Raw genomic sequence first — 16,537 nt, 5'->3', positions numbered from 1 at the left:
CAAACTAGACGTGTGTAAGTCGATGCACAGCGGACTGTCGGAAATTTTACGATTGTTGTATTTTCTCTTCTTGAGTAAAGATAATAAAGACGTTGTGGTTTTGTGTGTTTATTTTGACAATGATTGAACATGTATGGACAATAAAAGTGGACTGTATAAGATAGTTGAGTACCGTTCTGCTTCATGCATAGCATGCTACTGAAATCTTAGAAGGGATGAGCTCGTGCGGCGAACCCTAAATCAGCGGCTGGAATAGCCAGGTTTCTTATTGAGTCGGCGCACTTCGCTCTCGGGTCTGACATATGATTATTATTACAAGACTATGAATATAACTTAACAACGATCATAACCGATTATGCACCGAGAGGTGACGATCACTTAACCATTATAAGATGCGTTTTACACGTTAAAAACGGAAACATATTCAGTATAAGAACGAATAATTCTGTTAATACAATTGTTATATACAAATTCGGATACTGGTCTTTATACAACAAATCTTCCTTACTATACAACTGGAATTTAAAGTCTATAACACCTAATAATGTATAAGTTATTCATTATAACCTTTATTTCATAGATGCATAAGGTGTATTAAGCACCTTCCAGTTAAACTGATTGATGAGTATAGAGATGATTGCTTTTTTTAATAAAAGTTGTATATTGGCTATAAAAGTTTTAATATGCGCTATACACATTATTCTAGATAAACAGTTTAATAAGCCCATTTCTTTCAGTGTAAATTCGAAATAGTTTTTACCACTTTTAAGTTTTTGGTAGGCTCATTAAGAGACGCCCTAAATCTAACGGTCTTAGTTGTTATACATAAAAAAATGGTCACATTTGTAACGTACTCCTAGATTTTTTTTTAAATTTATTGTTTCAAAATATAGATTATCCCGTTTGTACTTACTGGGATTATAAAAAATAACTAATTGCAGTGACAGGTCTTGATTTAAAGTTGTTAGAAGTTAAGGTAGCTATACATCTGTCACTGAACATCAAGATAGTTGCCTCAAGCATTTCCCAGGTTATTAAATTCTCGATTTATTTTTGTATTTTTCAATTTTCTTAAAATAAATACATTTAGTATGTATTTATACTGTACTAATAATAATCAAGTTCCGAAATGGCATTTCCTAATGTAACGTAATGTTTAATTACGACTGTTTCAGAAATATAAACGTACCTCTATGTATTTTTCCACGCCAACGAAAAGTTCCAGTTTTAACATTACACCACAACATTTCATCCAATGTTAATGTCAAAATGTTGGCACGGGTTCGCGGTTCTGGTTTTCCGGAGACTACGTTTTAAGTTAATATTTACCAGTCGCTTTTCATGTATGAACAAACACGATATGCCAGACACCGTGAACGATATATTGGCACTTTTCCAAACTAATCAGATCATCTACTTCTCCCCTTTTGTTTGTTCTTACTTACGTGGAAGTACGACAGGTTTTTTGTTGACCAATGACATGTCAGGTCGCGGCAGTATACACTGGAAATGCAGGATGTCATAATGTCAGAGGAGCATTATTTGATAATAATACCCGGTAAATTTTAGAAGCTATTCCTGTCGTGTTTGTTTCTCCCACGTTATCTCTTGCTATTTCTACAAAGCGGCGTTATTTTATTCTTGACTTGGCTTAATGTGGCGGAAATAAGATACCTTAAGTTTAACTCCGTATTAATTGAAACAAAATTTATAGACAATTAAGACCTGACCTCTACTAATGATTTTTTTTAAAAGAGAAAAGACGTTTTCTTTTAAATTTATGAGTCGGGTTAATTTGATAAAGAAAGGAATTGATAAATTGGAAAGTTTTACACCGAAGTAAATGTTTAAAAATGGAAAGCAATTATAGAATTATCTGGATAATTAAATAGATTAGCCTTATGAAACGCATTTTAAAAAGGAAACGTTAAATGTGTAATGTGCAGTCAATTTTACACGACTCGCAAAATTCGTTTGAAAAACTGTGAATAGGTAGGCTCCGCGTATCTCGCTCCTACATCCGTAAAGTGTTTATAGCGGTGGTCATGGTTACTATCGCCAGCAGTGAAAGACGGAGTGGGAGTAGCGCATATTTACTATGCGGTTTGGGCATTGTTTAGTTGGACAGTAACCAAATAGTAGGTTTTTTCCTCATTAATCATAATTTGTTTAGGTGTTGTGTAAAATTTTGTTATTTACGTATTGCTTCTTGTGTGTTTTTTAAAATATTGTAAACGTTTAAATTGATTGTAAGGACAGACTAACAGTAATGCTAGCAATTGAAAAATCAGTGATGCGGGAAATACCAAATTTTAATATAAGTAATTCAAAAGTTTATTTCGGACAAAAGCAGAAGAATGGACTTACACTATAAAAAATAATGTTGAACACATTTTTTATATTTCACTTCTTTTCAATATTTTGTACCTAATTTTCCGCCTTCCCTGGTATACAAGTAAACAGGCCACACTGGTAACACTCTAAGTTAAAATTTAACAAGATTCTGTTTTAATAACTTCATCGCACTTTTTGTGTGATTTTGGTTAAAGAAAATTGAAGTGGAAGGAATTGTGGTAGCTAATGACTTCCATGCACGATCGTAGTTCAAAGGCGTTGCTTTATTAATATGTATTTTTTTATTTTAATTTTGTTCACGAGATACAGTTAGTAAATTCTCGTTTAAGCTACATGCATAACAAGATTCTTATCACGAAATTATTATTAAAAAATTAAAAACGGTGGATGTCGAGGCAAACAAGGGAAGGATTTTTTCCATGTCGAGCGTGATTTATTACCTAAACTGGGATACGCATACCCTATAATACCTAAGAAAGCTTCACGTATCATATCTATAAATTATAAAACTACTACGTAAAAATTAATTCCTTGCAAACTCATTTAAAATTTACAAAGTAATATTTTTTATTAAAGGTTTTATCTAAATATTCACAAAAGATAGTTGCTTTTTAGAATAATATTGCTATCTATTTTTTTAAGATCATAAGTTAAATGCGAGAAGAAAACGTAAAAAAAATATACGAAATGATACAAACTGGTTGAATGTGCCGCTTTCTAGAAATATTTTCTTAGTTTGTCACAGTTCCATTATTGATTTTGATTCGTTGTTGGATTGACTGGGAGGAACTGTAGGTATTCTATTTTTACTTAAGAAAACAAGATAATCAGTATTCTCATCAGTACCTACCCCTTCAGTGAAAGAATTGATGAGTGATCTATTTGAGTATCTATCTGTTTTGAATGTGGGTGAGATGAAACCTGCAAAATATCTTAGATCTTGTTAGATGGACATCCAAATAGCTAGATGATTAGTTGAGCATACCGATGAGAACTAATAAGTTCCCAGATATTTTACTAGAAAATATTATTCTGATGCTCCGATTTATCTGAATACACTACTATTGAAATAAAATGAAAATAAGAGTTTACACATGCCAGTCGAAGTCACTAGATTGTACAAAATGACTTTTAAGTGACAAAACCAATTGTTATAAATATATATTAAAAAACACATATTCTTATAAATATAAAACATGACAATAATTCTCGGGTTTTTGGTTTTTCCCTTTTCACTAAACCATTTATATCAAATAGCAACTTTAGGTATAAGAGGTATATTAGTTAAAGGACAAATTCATCGGAGAGTTATTGTTTCATTGAAGTAATAATATACAAATTTTAATGCTAATTATTTGTTTTAGGAAAACCGGATACCATCAGAGTAATAGATGGTAACGGAAACGTATTATCAAATGACACAACCTTGTCTCCTAGAAAGGTGAAAGCTGAAATGGAACTGACATGCGAAGCTGTTGGTGGTAAACCAGTGCCTAATGTGTCATGGTTCAATGGAACAACTCATATGACAGGAGGTAAGCCAAGTTATCTCTTTTAAATTGCCAATAAATATGAAATTTGAACACCACACCGTATTGTACATCTTCCAGTTTTTCGAGCAGGTCCAATTATTGTAATTCGTTTTGGACAAAATTATTCACAGCCACATACAATACTTAAGACATCTGAAGTAACAGTCTTCTGATATAATAACGGCGTAAAAGCTACAGGTAGAACAAAGAATTTTTATGCACTTGCCTTGAAATTTCTATAAAAAATTAAAATAAAAAGACACGACACAGAAATATATGTTTTTTGTAATTACTTTTGCAGAATATAACAAAAATTTTTAATTATGCTTTAATGGAGATATTTAGTTATGTGCGGTTGGTAATATTGCGTTCCGCATAACCTCTTCCATAACCACATGTTCTTGGATTCGGTTTTACCGACCCCAAATTCGTATAGGTATGGATGTTTACTTTGTTCGCAAATGATTCTCTACATTTGAAATTGAACTGACCCTAACGCAGACCTGATCGAACCAAACGGACACCGGATTTGGATTCACCGACCCCAAATACGTATGGATATGTAGGTTTACTTTGTGGGCAATTGATTCTCTACATTTGACCTTAAAGTGACCTTTAACCAGAGCTAATCGAGTCAAACGGGCACCACATTCGAATTCACCGACCCCGAAAATATATATATACCAGAGTGTTGTCTTTCGGATATTCCACTTTTTTGTGGGGCTGTGTAATTAATTAAAGTTTATATAAATAAAGGTCGGTTATTTTCTGAACAGACCTCGTACAACTTACTACTACAAACTAGCAGTGGATATAAATTGAATTCAATAGTTCAATATTATTAAATTTCCCTGCAATAAAAGCAATATTTTTCTTGTGGAGTTATACGAAAATACTTTTAAAAAAACGATTACAAAAGAGAATACCACAATAATATTTTTTATATTTTTCTGTGTACAATGTTACAGGTTTTCAGTAATTTAAATAAATTGTTTTCTGTGTATAAGGTTTTTAAATCATGTTTGTCACAGAATATTTGTATGTCACTGATTCTATTGAAAACATTACCTGAAAATGCACAATAATTTAAATTTTAACTGGTTATTATTACCCAATTTTACAGAGCAACAAATGCAAGTCGTGCTATGCAAATCTCTCACCGTTAGTGCCTTCGTCTAGGAAAAACCTTTCGCATAAAATCGGGAGCCCAGTTATAATTACCGTAAATCTACTAGCTGCGCGATTTTACGAGACTATTTTGCATTACCTGTAACGCCACTCCAAACTTCCTAGTCTAAGCTATATTAGGTACATGCAAAGTACAAAGCAGTAACTTGAACTTTACGAAATAATCGTAGCATTAAAAGCATTTTGAGAAAATCGAGTTGGTTCATGTTTAATAATTTACTTTACTTTTTTAAACTCCCCCGGAAAGCTTTCGGAAAGCGCAACTCCGAAACTAATTAGAAAATTAATAAAAGAACGAACGGTGAAAAAAGTTAGTGTCCGAACTCCAAGTTTAATTAAGAAATTTTGACGGGGTACGTTATTACTGCAGTCCCATTTGAAAAATGATCTGACGCCTCCTTAATAGCGCGAGCAAAATGTTATAATAGGGTTACATTACTGTTTCGGACAATTTTTCATCGAAACACTTCTTAATGACAACTTATTTAATTTAAAAATTTCCTTTCGGGTGAAGGTTTTGTCTGGCATTTTTAGGGAACAATGGAATCGCTGGCCTAATGTACCGTGGCGTTTCTAAAACGTATTATAGTTAATATTAATAAATTATGGACAATGGCGTACTAGAAAATTACTTAGGGATGTAAAGACTGTCTACTATAATTTATTATTAAATGGATACAAATTACACGCTATAACATGTTTTAGCAAATATTAGTTTGATCTACATCATAAATTAAATTAGGTATTAATTACGAAAAATTCTAAAAATGTTCTCAGTAAACATTTCATTTTTCGAAACACGGTACGTAAAAGTTAAATTCAAGAGAATGGTCGAAACAGTTCATTCAAATTTGATATGGTTTTCTGAAAATATTCAGTATCATTTACTATCCATTTTCTAGCGCCAAACTTTCATAGTCTACACTTCAAAATCTTCGAGGTTGTTTTAGCTCTAAAACAGGGGTAATTTAATGTAACTTTAGCCCTGATACTCTTAGTACAATTTCCAACTTTTGCTAAAAGGATTGCAATTCTAGTGGCTCCGAAGTTACAACAGCTTCAAACGCTCCAACTTTTAGCATCAAAGCAAATATAGTAGCGATTCCAAATTGTTACTTTGAAATTTGCTTCTTTATTCGAGTCTCAAATAGCTTGTGGAAGTGAAAATTTGGAACCATCTTGGTGTGTTGTGTTTTTTGCCACCATACCACAGAGCCATAAAAAGTCCTAGGTCTTACTATCCATGTATACTTCCAATATGCCATTTTTGGCCCAGGTTCTACCTTGAGAACATGTTATTTTGACTTAAAACCAATTTTTCACTAAATTTTAACAGTAAGTTAACAATTTTATATTTGTGGGTTTAATACAAGAATTGTTGGATATTTCACTAATAAAGAGTAATCTAATTCTAATTTATTGTTCAGTTTTGGGAATTTTTATGCTTAATCTTTTTACAGGAGTACCAATAATTACTACATTAAAAATGCTTTATTACTTTCTACAATTTTGACAGTGTTGACACTTCTTTATATCGCAGATTTACATTTAAATTAAGTACTTAATTCACAGGTCAACATTTGATCTAGGGACAATCGTCAGAAGTGACTATGGTATATAGGTTTTTTTTGGGTCGCTGATCACGAATCCAAGGTCGGTTATAAGTCTTTTTATTCAAAAACTGGATTCGCGTTCAGTGACCTCAAAAACATTCAGACGAATTTTTTCAGATTTGTCAGACCGATTTTAACATGTCTATCCAAAATACTTCATGACCTTGAAATGACCTTGAATGACCTCTAGGGTGTATTGTAGGGGTAAGCAAACCTCGGATTCGAATTCAGTGATCTCTAAAACATAAGCATGAATTTTTTCAGATTTTTTGAAGGTCATTTTTCATTTGACCTTCAAATTACCTTGAACCTGACGTGATGGAGCTTAAGTAACCTTGGATTCGCGTTCAGTGACCTCAAAAACATTCAGACGAATTTTTTCAGATTTTTCAAACTGATTTTAACTTTTCTATCCGAAATACTTCATGTATGATTTTGAGCTGACCTTGAATGACCTCTGGGGTGTATCGTAGTGGTAAACAAACCTCGGATTCAGATCCAGTGACCTCTAAAACATTGGCATGAATTTTTTCAGATTTTTTGGAGGTCATTTCTTGATTTGACCCTCAAATCACCTTGAACCTGACGTGATGGAGCTTAACCGACCTCGGATTCGTTATCAGCGACCCAAAAAAACCCTATTTCCCATAGTCACTTCTGACGATTGTCCCTAGATCAAATGTTGACCTGTGATATAGTTTTATATGCAGCCATTGATATGATCTTTCTTTTTATGCTTCTTTAGTTTTAAAGCAATATTTAATTTCAGTATGAAACTAGGCCTAAGGATTATGACACAAGTATATACTTGTTACTGTAATTATTTACCTTGACAGGTTTACCTTGATGGTAACTTCCCTCAACCGATCTTTGCCTAATGAGGCGGTTGAAGTTAGTTACTTCACATTTTGAGAATTATCTCGTCGAGGAAAAAGTTTCAGGGGAAACATACGAGCAAGTTCGCAATGTGATAATTACCACATCATATAAAGTTGTTGCCATTCAGCCAATTCAGTGTCCGGTAAAGCCGGGCGGTAGAGCCATGGAAAAGAAAATTGGACTGCCGTAATTGGGTCCATAGTTTGGAAATGTTCAATTATTTAGCGAGTTTTACTCTCGTGATGGCCACTTAATTCGTCCACCACGTAATTTCATAGCTCCTAACGCTCTATAGAGTCCTGGCGGCTAATAAAGCCGCACTTCGCTTTATGCAAAAGGACCTTGCGACTAGTCCGAGCACGCCTCAATACTTCGGCAATAGATAGCGGTGGGTTAGCTTAGTTTCACGCTGGCTGGTCTAATGACGGCAATGACGTGTTTCCCAAGATTGGACGTCTATTTAGAACCAATAACTTTATCCCGAAGTGACGGCGGAGTCCTCGTTTATCGCCCGATATGATCTTATACCTCATTCGACAGCTTTTGACTCACCATAAATTGAGTAATAAATTTTACACAGGCGCTTATCGGGCGGGAAAAAATTCGTTTGAAATTCCGCTTACCGAACGCATTCGAATCGACAAAGACGCAGGGGACGATAAGGTCACCGGCTAAACTGATACAAAAACGATTTTATCGCTATTAGAGGAAACAGCTTTTATTTTCTACGGATTTATACACTTACTGTAGTTAAGAGTATTTTTAAAGGTACATGTTTTATAGTTACAACACAATTGTAAAAAGAGACTTTTTACATGAGTGTAGTTTATACATTCAAATTTTTCTTGAATTAGATATCAAATTAAAAATATTTAATAGTGATTATAATGATGTAGATGAGTGAATATACTTTCCCACGAGTTTTAAAGATTACTTACGTAATACCAATAATTACAATAAAAGGAAAAGTGACGGAAACAACATGAACTGGTGTACAAACCATTCAACTATTATGTTTCGAAGAAAGCGAAGAAGCCTTCAATTCTAACTGAAAACTAAGTTAATTGTAAAGGAGATGTTTACATTGTCTGAAAATGATGAAGCAACAAATATTGTTGCTTTTATTTATAAACCTTTCAACCGAGATTTCAATCAAAATTCCACAGATAGACCTTTCAATTTCCACCGATTGACCCTTCAGTACACCGATGGACCTTTCAATACGCCAATATACCTTTCAATTAATCGATAGACCTTTCAATTAATTGATAGACCTTTCAATTCACCGATGTACCACCAATTTCCACCGATAGATCTTCCAATTTCCACTGATAGACCCTTCAATTTCCACAGATACACCTTTTAATTCACCGCTAGACCTACTAATTTCCACCAATATACCTTTCAATTTCCATCGATAGATCTTCCAGTTTCCAATGATATACCTTTCAATTTTTCCACCGTTAGACCTTTCAATTTCCACTGATATACTTTTCAATTCACCGATAGACCTTCCAATTTCCACTGATAGACCTTTCAATTCATCGATAGACCTTTCAGTTCACCGATAGACTACCAATTTCCACCGATAAATCTTCTAATTTCCACTGATAGACCTTTCAATTTCAACCGATAGACTTTTCAATTCACCGATAGGCCTACCAATTTCTACCGATAGACCTTTCAATTTCCACCAATAGATCTTCCAATTTCTACTGATAGACCTTTTAATTTGCACCGATAGACCTTTCAATTTCCACCGATAGACCTTTTAATTTCCACAGATGGACCTTTCAGTTTCTACCAATTGACTTTTTAGTTCACCGATAGGTCTTCCAATTTCTACTGATAGACCTTTCAATACACCGACAGACCTACCAATTTCCACCAATAGACATTTCAATTTCCACCGATAGATCTTCCAACTTCCACCGATAGACCTACCAATTTCCACCGATAGACCTTTCAATTTCCACCGATAGACCTTCCAAATTCCACCGATAGACTTCAGTTTCCACCGATAGACCTCTCAATTTCCACCCATAGACCTTTCAATTTCAACCGAAATTCCACCGATAGACCTTTCAACCGAAATTCATGTAATAAAGACCTGCAAAAAATGGTTAATTTAAAGTCCTCAAATACAATTTTTTCCAGCTGAAGCACTGGATTAAGTATTCATTTGTTATTAAAATCTGAACTAAACCATCACTATCTTTTTCGACTAGTTTTTGTTCTTCATGGTTAATAAATAAATTACTGCAGTATATGAACACCATATCGGGCATTGTTTATAACTATAATTAACTTTTATTTTGTTTATTGTTCTTATTTTTTTTATTGGTGATTTTCAGGAAAAACGTAATGTTTTGAATGTCGACGTTCTAAATCTTTTTATCATCCTCAGCACTAGTTGACGAGTTTTTTATTTTTATTTAGCTTATACTGCTTCACTACTAGGTACATGTATTTTCAAAAGCAACTTTCTATCCTAATATTAAGTAACTGTTCCAAAAACTCGATCTGTTAAACAATTTATTAAAAAACTGAAAGCTTTATATGGAAATTGATTTGATGTCTAAAGGAGGTCTCCAAAGTGTTTATAAATAAGTCTAGCGAATTTTGGATAATTTGAAAAGGGTAAATATTCATAAATTTCAATTTGAATCGGTATTTCAATTACAGCAGAAATATCCTGCACGAAGAACTGTAATTGACACAGGAAGAGACACTACAATATATCTACCACTTTTTCCTGGACCAATTTTCATTCCGTAAAATATTAAAAGGGTACCCAATTCATCGTCGTGTCAGATGGAATAAGATCAAAATGGAAGATATTTCAAAGACACCCCCATTTAACAGATAAAACATTTTCCGGGCTAAGTGTTTATCCAGATTTGTTGTCACATTAATGAAGATGTCATCCCGATAACTAATTCACAAAATAAACGACATTTAGGTAGGATAAATTTTGATGTATTACGTAGATATCCCGTAAACAAATAAAGCATTTAATTTTACAGGTTTCAAGTTGGAAGGGAGATCTTTTGAACTAATATTTAAAAATTCCGTTTAAATTATAGTGCGAGGATTATACTTTTTCATTCTTTTTTATAAAAATGTAAATGCATTGGGACAAATTGCTTGTTGATTTTATTATTTAATACGAAATTATTTTTTCTTACAAACTGAATTAAGACTGGCATTTTATAGCCAGGAAATCGCACTTTTAGTAAGACAGTGATAAAAGTGTTTATTTCTCTACACTAAACTCTCCACATGGACCTTACCATGAAATATGTGGGTATAGTACATAATAATAGTATTCCGTTATTAATTATTTCCGCCGATCGGTAAATACCTATATGAAAATGACCGTTCAATATTTACTGAGGTCACAGGCGCGTATCTAAAATAGTCGAAGTTTTTAATAGATGCTATTTTTAATAATAGTGGTGAAGCATCAACTACTTCACATTTTAGTGATCCCCCCTATCCGCGTTATTAATTAATAACATGTATATGTCTGCCTCCGATCTGAAGCTTCGCATCGATCAATTTATTCGGTATGTATCTAGCGGCACCCTAATGCCTGCCCTGTCAGCTTGGCGTACCGGTGAACAATCCAGGTTTATTGCTGAGGAACGTCGACCATGGATTTCATTGTCATTTGTGCATGTCGGAGTGAGTTTAACGCTTGGTCGAGTGTATGGCACGTGTTTTTATGGCTGTCAGTAGCATGGTGTATTGTGAGCATAGAGCGGCACACGACTTGATCACAGATTTCGCCTATTTTATTTTAAAATGTTATTTCAACATACACTCTTACAAATTTTCTCAAAAAAAAACAAAGTCGAGGCAAACTTTTTACGCGTCTGTCCGTTCTGAACTAGCATTTTAACTGTCTCCTTCAATTCCTATTTAAAGATTTCCTAACATCAGTCGAAGGACTCTCCCATTTAAAAGCAATAAGTTCCCCCGGATCCCGTAGATAATGCGTCCGTATAAAGCAAAAATCAACTCAACGCCCCAAAGTACCGACTAAGGGGATTAGTCGAGGCGCGGATAATTGTCAGTTAGCTTTATGGTTGTAGCCGTTGGGATGCCTTCTTTTTTTCGGGCGCCGGAAGTTCCTTCTTATTTACAGTCGCCATTTCGGCGCAATCACGATCCGCCACATCTTACTGGAGATATACGGCTTTAAGATTATCCGTAATGGTTCACGATACAAAATCGCTAATGATATTTCGTGGTGGAGAAACGGCCTCCCGACAAAGGCGAATAAATAACGTGAATGGTGGCGCTGAAAAGGCCATCGAGAGGCAATGTCAACAGTAATTACTCTGAGTGCAGTTTCTGTTTGAGATTGGCTGCCCTCTACCGTGCCGGCGTTTGGGATACGGCCAGGAATTTGGCTGGGATCATTAATTGGTATAAAGTGCGGAAAGAAATATGCATAATCTGTCATTCTATGGGGTGTTTCCTAGGTGAAAGTGGTGAATTTAGGAGGTTGTCCCTTTATTATAGGCCAAATCTTTCAACACCTTGGTGCCTATACAGGGTAAGTCATTAATAATGATACACAGCTTAATGGCAGATTGTTAACGTCAAAATATAGCGATTGAGCCAAACATGTTGCTCCTTTTCGTTCTACAGGGTGTTAAAGTTGAAATAATATTTTCGATTTTTTGCTATATTTTAAGTATGTATGGACCGATTGTCTTGAAAATTTGTAGTTTTACGTTTCTTGGGGTGGCAATTACAAATATGCAAACAGTTTTGGGGTCACGTCTAAGAGGCGTTAGTTATACTGTCCCAGCCGTGTAAAAAAATGTCGAAAAATCCCACTTCTTGGATGTAAGAGGGGGCAAGCTAATTTTGGCTGGAATACCTTCAGTACAACTCACATAATAAAAGTGTAGATCCCTAGATCTGGGCGAGATCCGGAATATTTTCAAAATTGCAAAAATGTTTAAACAATTTTAAAAAATAATAAACTTTGACCGCTTATGTCTCAAGAACCAATAAAGGGAATTTAACTTTTTTTTACAAAAAAAAACGTCTTTCTGAGTACTTTAATATTACAATTTTTGAAAAAAAACTAAACTGCAAATTGATAAGTGTAATCTAAGCGTTTAAAAATAAAAAAAGTATTAACTTTAAAAATTTACTGTGGCCGTCCTAATCAACCGATTTCAATTTTTCAAAAACCATTTGAAAGGTTGAGCGGTCTTTTCTATGTGAAAAAAATTAAGATTTAGATTTTTTCACTCCACGTTTTCGACATTGTTAGTCAATTTCTGTTTCTTTTTCTTGTTATTTACCAGTAATTGATGTTATATTTAATGTTGTATATTGTTTTGTCGTTCTTATTATTTTTTTCGTTTTTTCCTTATTTTTTGTTTGGTATCTAAAATTTAACGAATAGCTCCGATTATGACTATGTAGTCGAAAGCGCTCAGCTAAGATTTTAATAAAATTTTATACACACTTTAACATACAAATTTCTTTGGCTTTTCTAAAGTTAAAGATTCACAGGATAAATTGTCAAATAGCGGTATATATTTGTTATCTTGTAATGATTGTTCCGTCACCTATGTTGGTAGAACCATTAGATCATTAAATATTCGTATTAATGAACATTTAAAAAGACCTGAAAAGTCAGCTTTTGGGCATCATATTAATTTTACTAACCATTCATTTTCACCTTTAAACAATAGCAAAATTCTTCATAATATTCATAATAATTTTGATTTTCATAAAATTAATTTATTGGAAGACTTAGAAATTCTAAGAGAAATTAAAACGAACCCTAATAACTGTGTTAATACTCAAGTCAATTTAAATTGTAATTTTAAACCTTTATTCAACTATCTTTGGGAATCCCATTAATTCACAACTGATATTTTGTTATTAGTATACTGGTAGTTTTACTTTAAAAATTTTTGTTTTCACTTAGTTGGTAATCCTTAGAATTGTAGAATGTCAATTTTCAATTTTATTTAACATTTAACCTCACTTTATTTCACTCCACGTGTTCGACATTGTTAGTCAATTTCTGTTTCTTTCTCTTGTTATTTACCAGTAATTGATGTTATATTTAATGTTGTATATTGTTATGTCGAACTTATTAAGATTTTCAACGTTTCCTAAATATTTTTTGGTATCTAAAATTTAACGTAAGTAAAATTTGTTTGCTTTATATAATGTCATTTAACCTTTTGCTGATATTTTAGGAATAGCTCCGATGATGACTATGTAGTCGAAAGCGCTCAGTTAAGATTTTAATAAAAATTTTATACACACTTTAACATACAAATGTCTTTGGCTTTTCTTTAAATCACCGAAGTGTGGTACTCAAGATACAGTCGTTATTTTTTAATTATTAATAAATTGGAATAAGAGATTTGATTTTTTAATGCACGTCTTTTGTTTCGATGTACATATTTTTCACACTACTACAAGGTTTCCATCACTTATTTCCTTCTTTGGGTTTCCTCCTTTTTCTGGTTCCTCCTGATTTTGATATTTGTTCAAATTCTCGTTTATGATTGGAGGGTGAAAGGAGTAGGAGGATGTGTAATCTTACTTCCCTTTCCTTAATCAATGGCTTATAAAAAAGATCAAAGTCTACAAAGCGGTATGATATTTTTATTTCGACAAACTACTGATACACAATACGTAATAGCATTCATAAAGACATGTTCCAACGCTTTTTTATAAGGAAATACTTATAAATTTTTCCTATTTTATCTTTCGCTATATGGACTCATACCCTTAGCATTGAATATCCCGTTTGGAATAAGACGTTTCTATGTTTCTGTGAGCGACACACATGAACTTGTCAATTTTAATGTGAACTGCATATTGCCAATCCGATATTGAATAGAAATACATCAATGTTTCTAGGCTATATTATACGCTGTAGTTTAATCTCAAACTCTGTTTCGGAGAAATAGATGATTTCTTAGGTATTAAAATGTAAAACAATATCGGCATCGTTACTTCGGTATTATTGAGGATCGTCTCCGTAGAGGGTCACTATGTGACCTGATCTACATTAAAAAATTCTTTTGTTAGAAATACGTTTTTTTAGTATGTATACAGGGTGTTTTACAAGCTCTTCAACAACATACACAAAATAATAGATTCATTTCGCTTGTCATGTGCTCTGATGAAGTGTGTTTTACTAGGAACGGCATAAATAATAATCATAATGTGGGCATTACAAAATCCACATGTAATTAGATCAAGACGATTTCAGCAACGTTTGGGGCAGAATTTTCAATAATAATTTACTGCCTGTGCATGTTGTAAATGATGGTTTAAATGTACACCTGTATAAAACCAACCTTTTTGATTTCATTGATGATGTGGGGCTTAATATTGTTCAAAATATGTTGTATCAGCACCACCACATAGAGGGAGACAAGTAACTGCTTAGTTAAATGATTCTTTCGTAAATAAATGGATAGGTCAACAAGTTCCAATAGTATGGCCATTGCGTTCCCCAGATCTAAACCCTTTGGACTTTTATTTATTTCCTAATAAAACTGTTTCTGTTCCCTAATCTATATTAACAAGGAAGGACCTAATAGGTATCCAAAATATGTTACTTAAGCAGAATGCGGTTGAAATATTATAAATTAGTTAAAAATTAATTTAAAATATTAAAATAAAATATTAAAAATATTAAAATAAAATATTAAAAATATTAAATTTAATTATTATTAAAATAAAATATTAAAAATATTCACTAATGATTTTCCTCTAAGACATCGTCTTTATATAGCCAGTCTATAAAAATCTTAATCTCAAGAAGTACGCTTGGAAGTTTATGGAGAATGTGATCTCGCGGTTAAGATGGCGGCCACTTCCCATCGATATAAATGAATTAGCCGTAAAACAACAGCGATTTGTGGTTTAATCTTACACGTATTTAGTTAATTTATGGTCCTTGCACCGCCTACTCCGCTCATTCTGGGCCCTTTTGTGTCCGTTCTGCAGCCATCGCAACCAAACCGCACCAAATTCAGTTAATGCAGAGTCCGAGAGTAACGCGAGCCAACTGATATTTATAGTTGGCACGCTGATTACAATTCGGAGAAATATGATATCTGGAATAAAGGAAAGGCAGGCGGAAGCCTATTCAATTTATTCTTTTTGCGCTTCTAATCTTCTATTCGATATCATGGGTAATATATATGGTGTAAGCGCCGACTTCAAAAGGGTTGAGGGGTTCGAGACCCCCTGAAATATTTTAGGGGAAGCGGAGTGAACTAATTTTTAAATTTTCGAGCATGTTTATAGCCTAATAAGCCAACAACAATAAAAGAGTGAGTCAACAACGATAGGAACGGAGCTAATCAGTCAAATACAATAAAAGTTACAAGAAGAAAATTTTATGAGAAGAAAAAGAACTGGATTTAAAAATTCATTGCAACTTCAGCACCCCGTAACTCGGAAACTACCAAATTTTGGACTAAGGTAACTTTTAACCCCGAGAATATAGAAATTTGTCATTCGAAAAAGTCATTTTTTCAATACAGGTTTATTCATTAACAATGGGAAAGTCGAAAGCTGAAGATAGTACACGTGAAATGGTGACCATTGGCGCAATCCGAAAGTTGATAGTTTCGGAAATACAGGGTACTGAAAGTTAAAATTTTAAATCGTTTTTTTGCTATTATTCTGAAAATATGTAGGTTAGGAACTTGAAAATTTGTGAAACTATATTTTTTTAGGCGACGAATAAGATGCGTGTTGTAATTTCAGCATTGCTCATAGAGCGCGCCACTTACGACCAATTTTGCCGAAAATTTAGTTAATAACTTTTTACCTTGTATATTTAACATGAAACTTGATTCAAAACCTGAAAGAGTCCATTTTTCCATTAATTATGTACTCTTGTTTCATTTTGTTTTCTTCTTCGAACACTGACTTTAAATCGTTATTACGAATTTCATT

General features: G+C 33.3%; 1 protein-coding gene across 1 annotated transcript in view; it reads left to right on the top strand.

The window, feature by feature from the left end:
- The window catches only part of LOC108910557 (titin), a gene marked incomplete at its 3' end in the record, with an annotated part of 178,869 nt that overhangs the window by 88,274 nt on the left and 74,058 nt on the right, over positions 1–16,537 (top strand). Inside the window, exon 3 of the mRNA XM_018715198.1 lies at positions 3,720–3,890. Within this exon, the coding sequence (XP_018570714.1) occupies positions 3,720–3,890 (171 nt within the window). The remainder of the gene's footprint in view (positions 1–3,719; positions 3,891–16,537) is intronic.

This window comes from Anoplophora glabripennis, unplaced genomic scaffold, assembly GCF_000390285.2.
Source record: "Anoplophora glabripennis isolate ALB-LARVAE unplaced genomic scaffold, Agla_2.0 scaffold344, whole genome shotgun sequence".
Classification (NCBI taxonomy): domain Eukaryota; kingdom Metazoa; phylum Arthropoda; class Insecta; order Coleoptera; family Cerambycidae; genus Anoplophora; species Anoplophora glabripennis.
The sequence above is the reverse complement of the archived record's forward strand: the minus strand, read 5'-3'. Positions and strand labels throughout refer to the sequence as shown.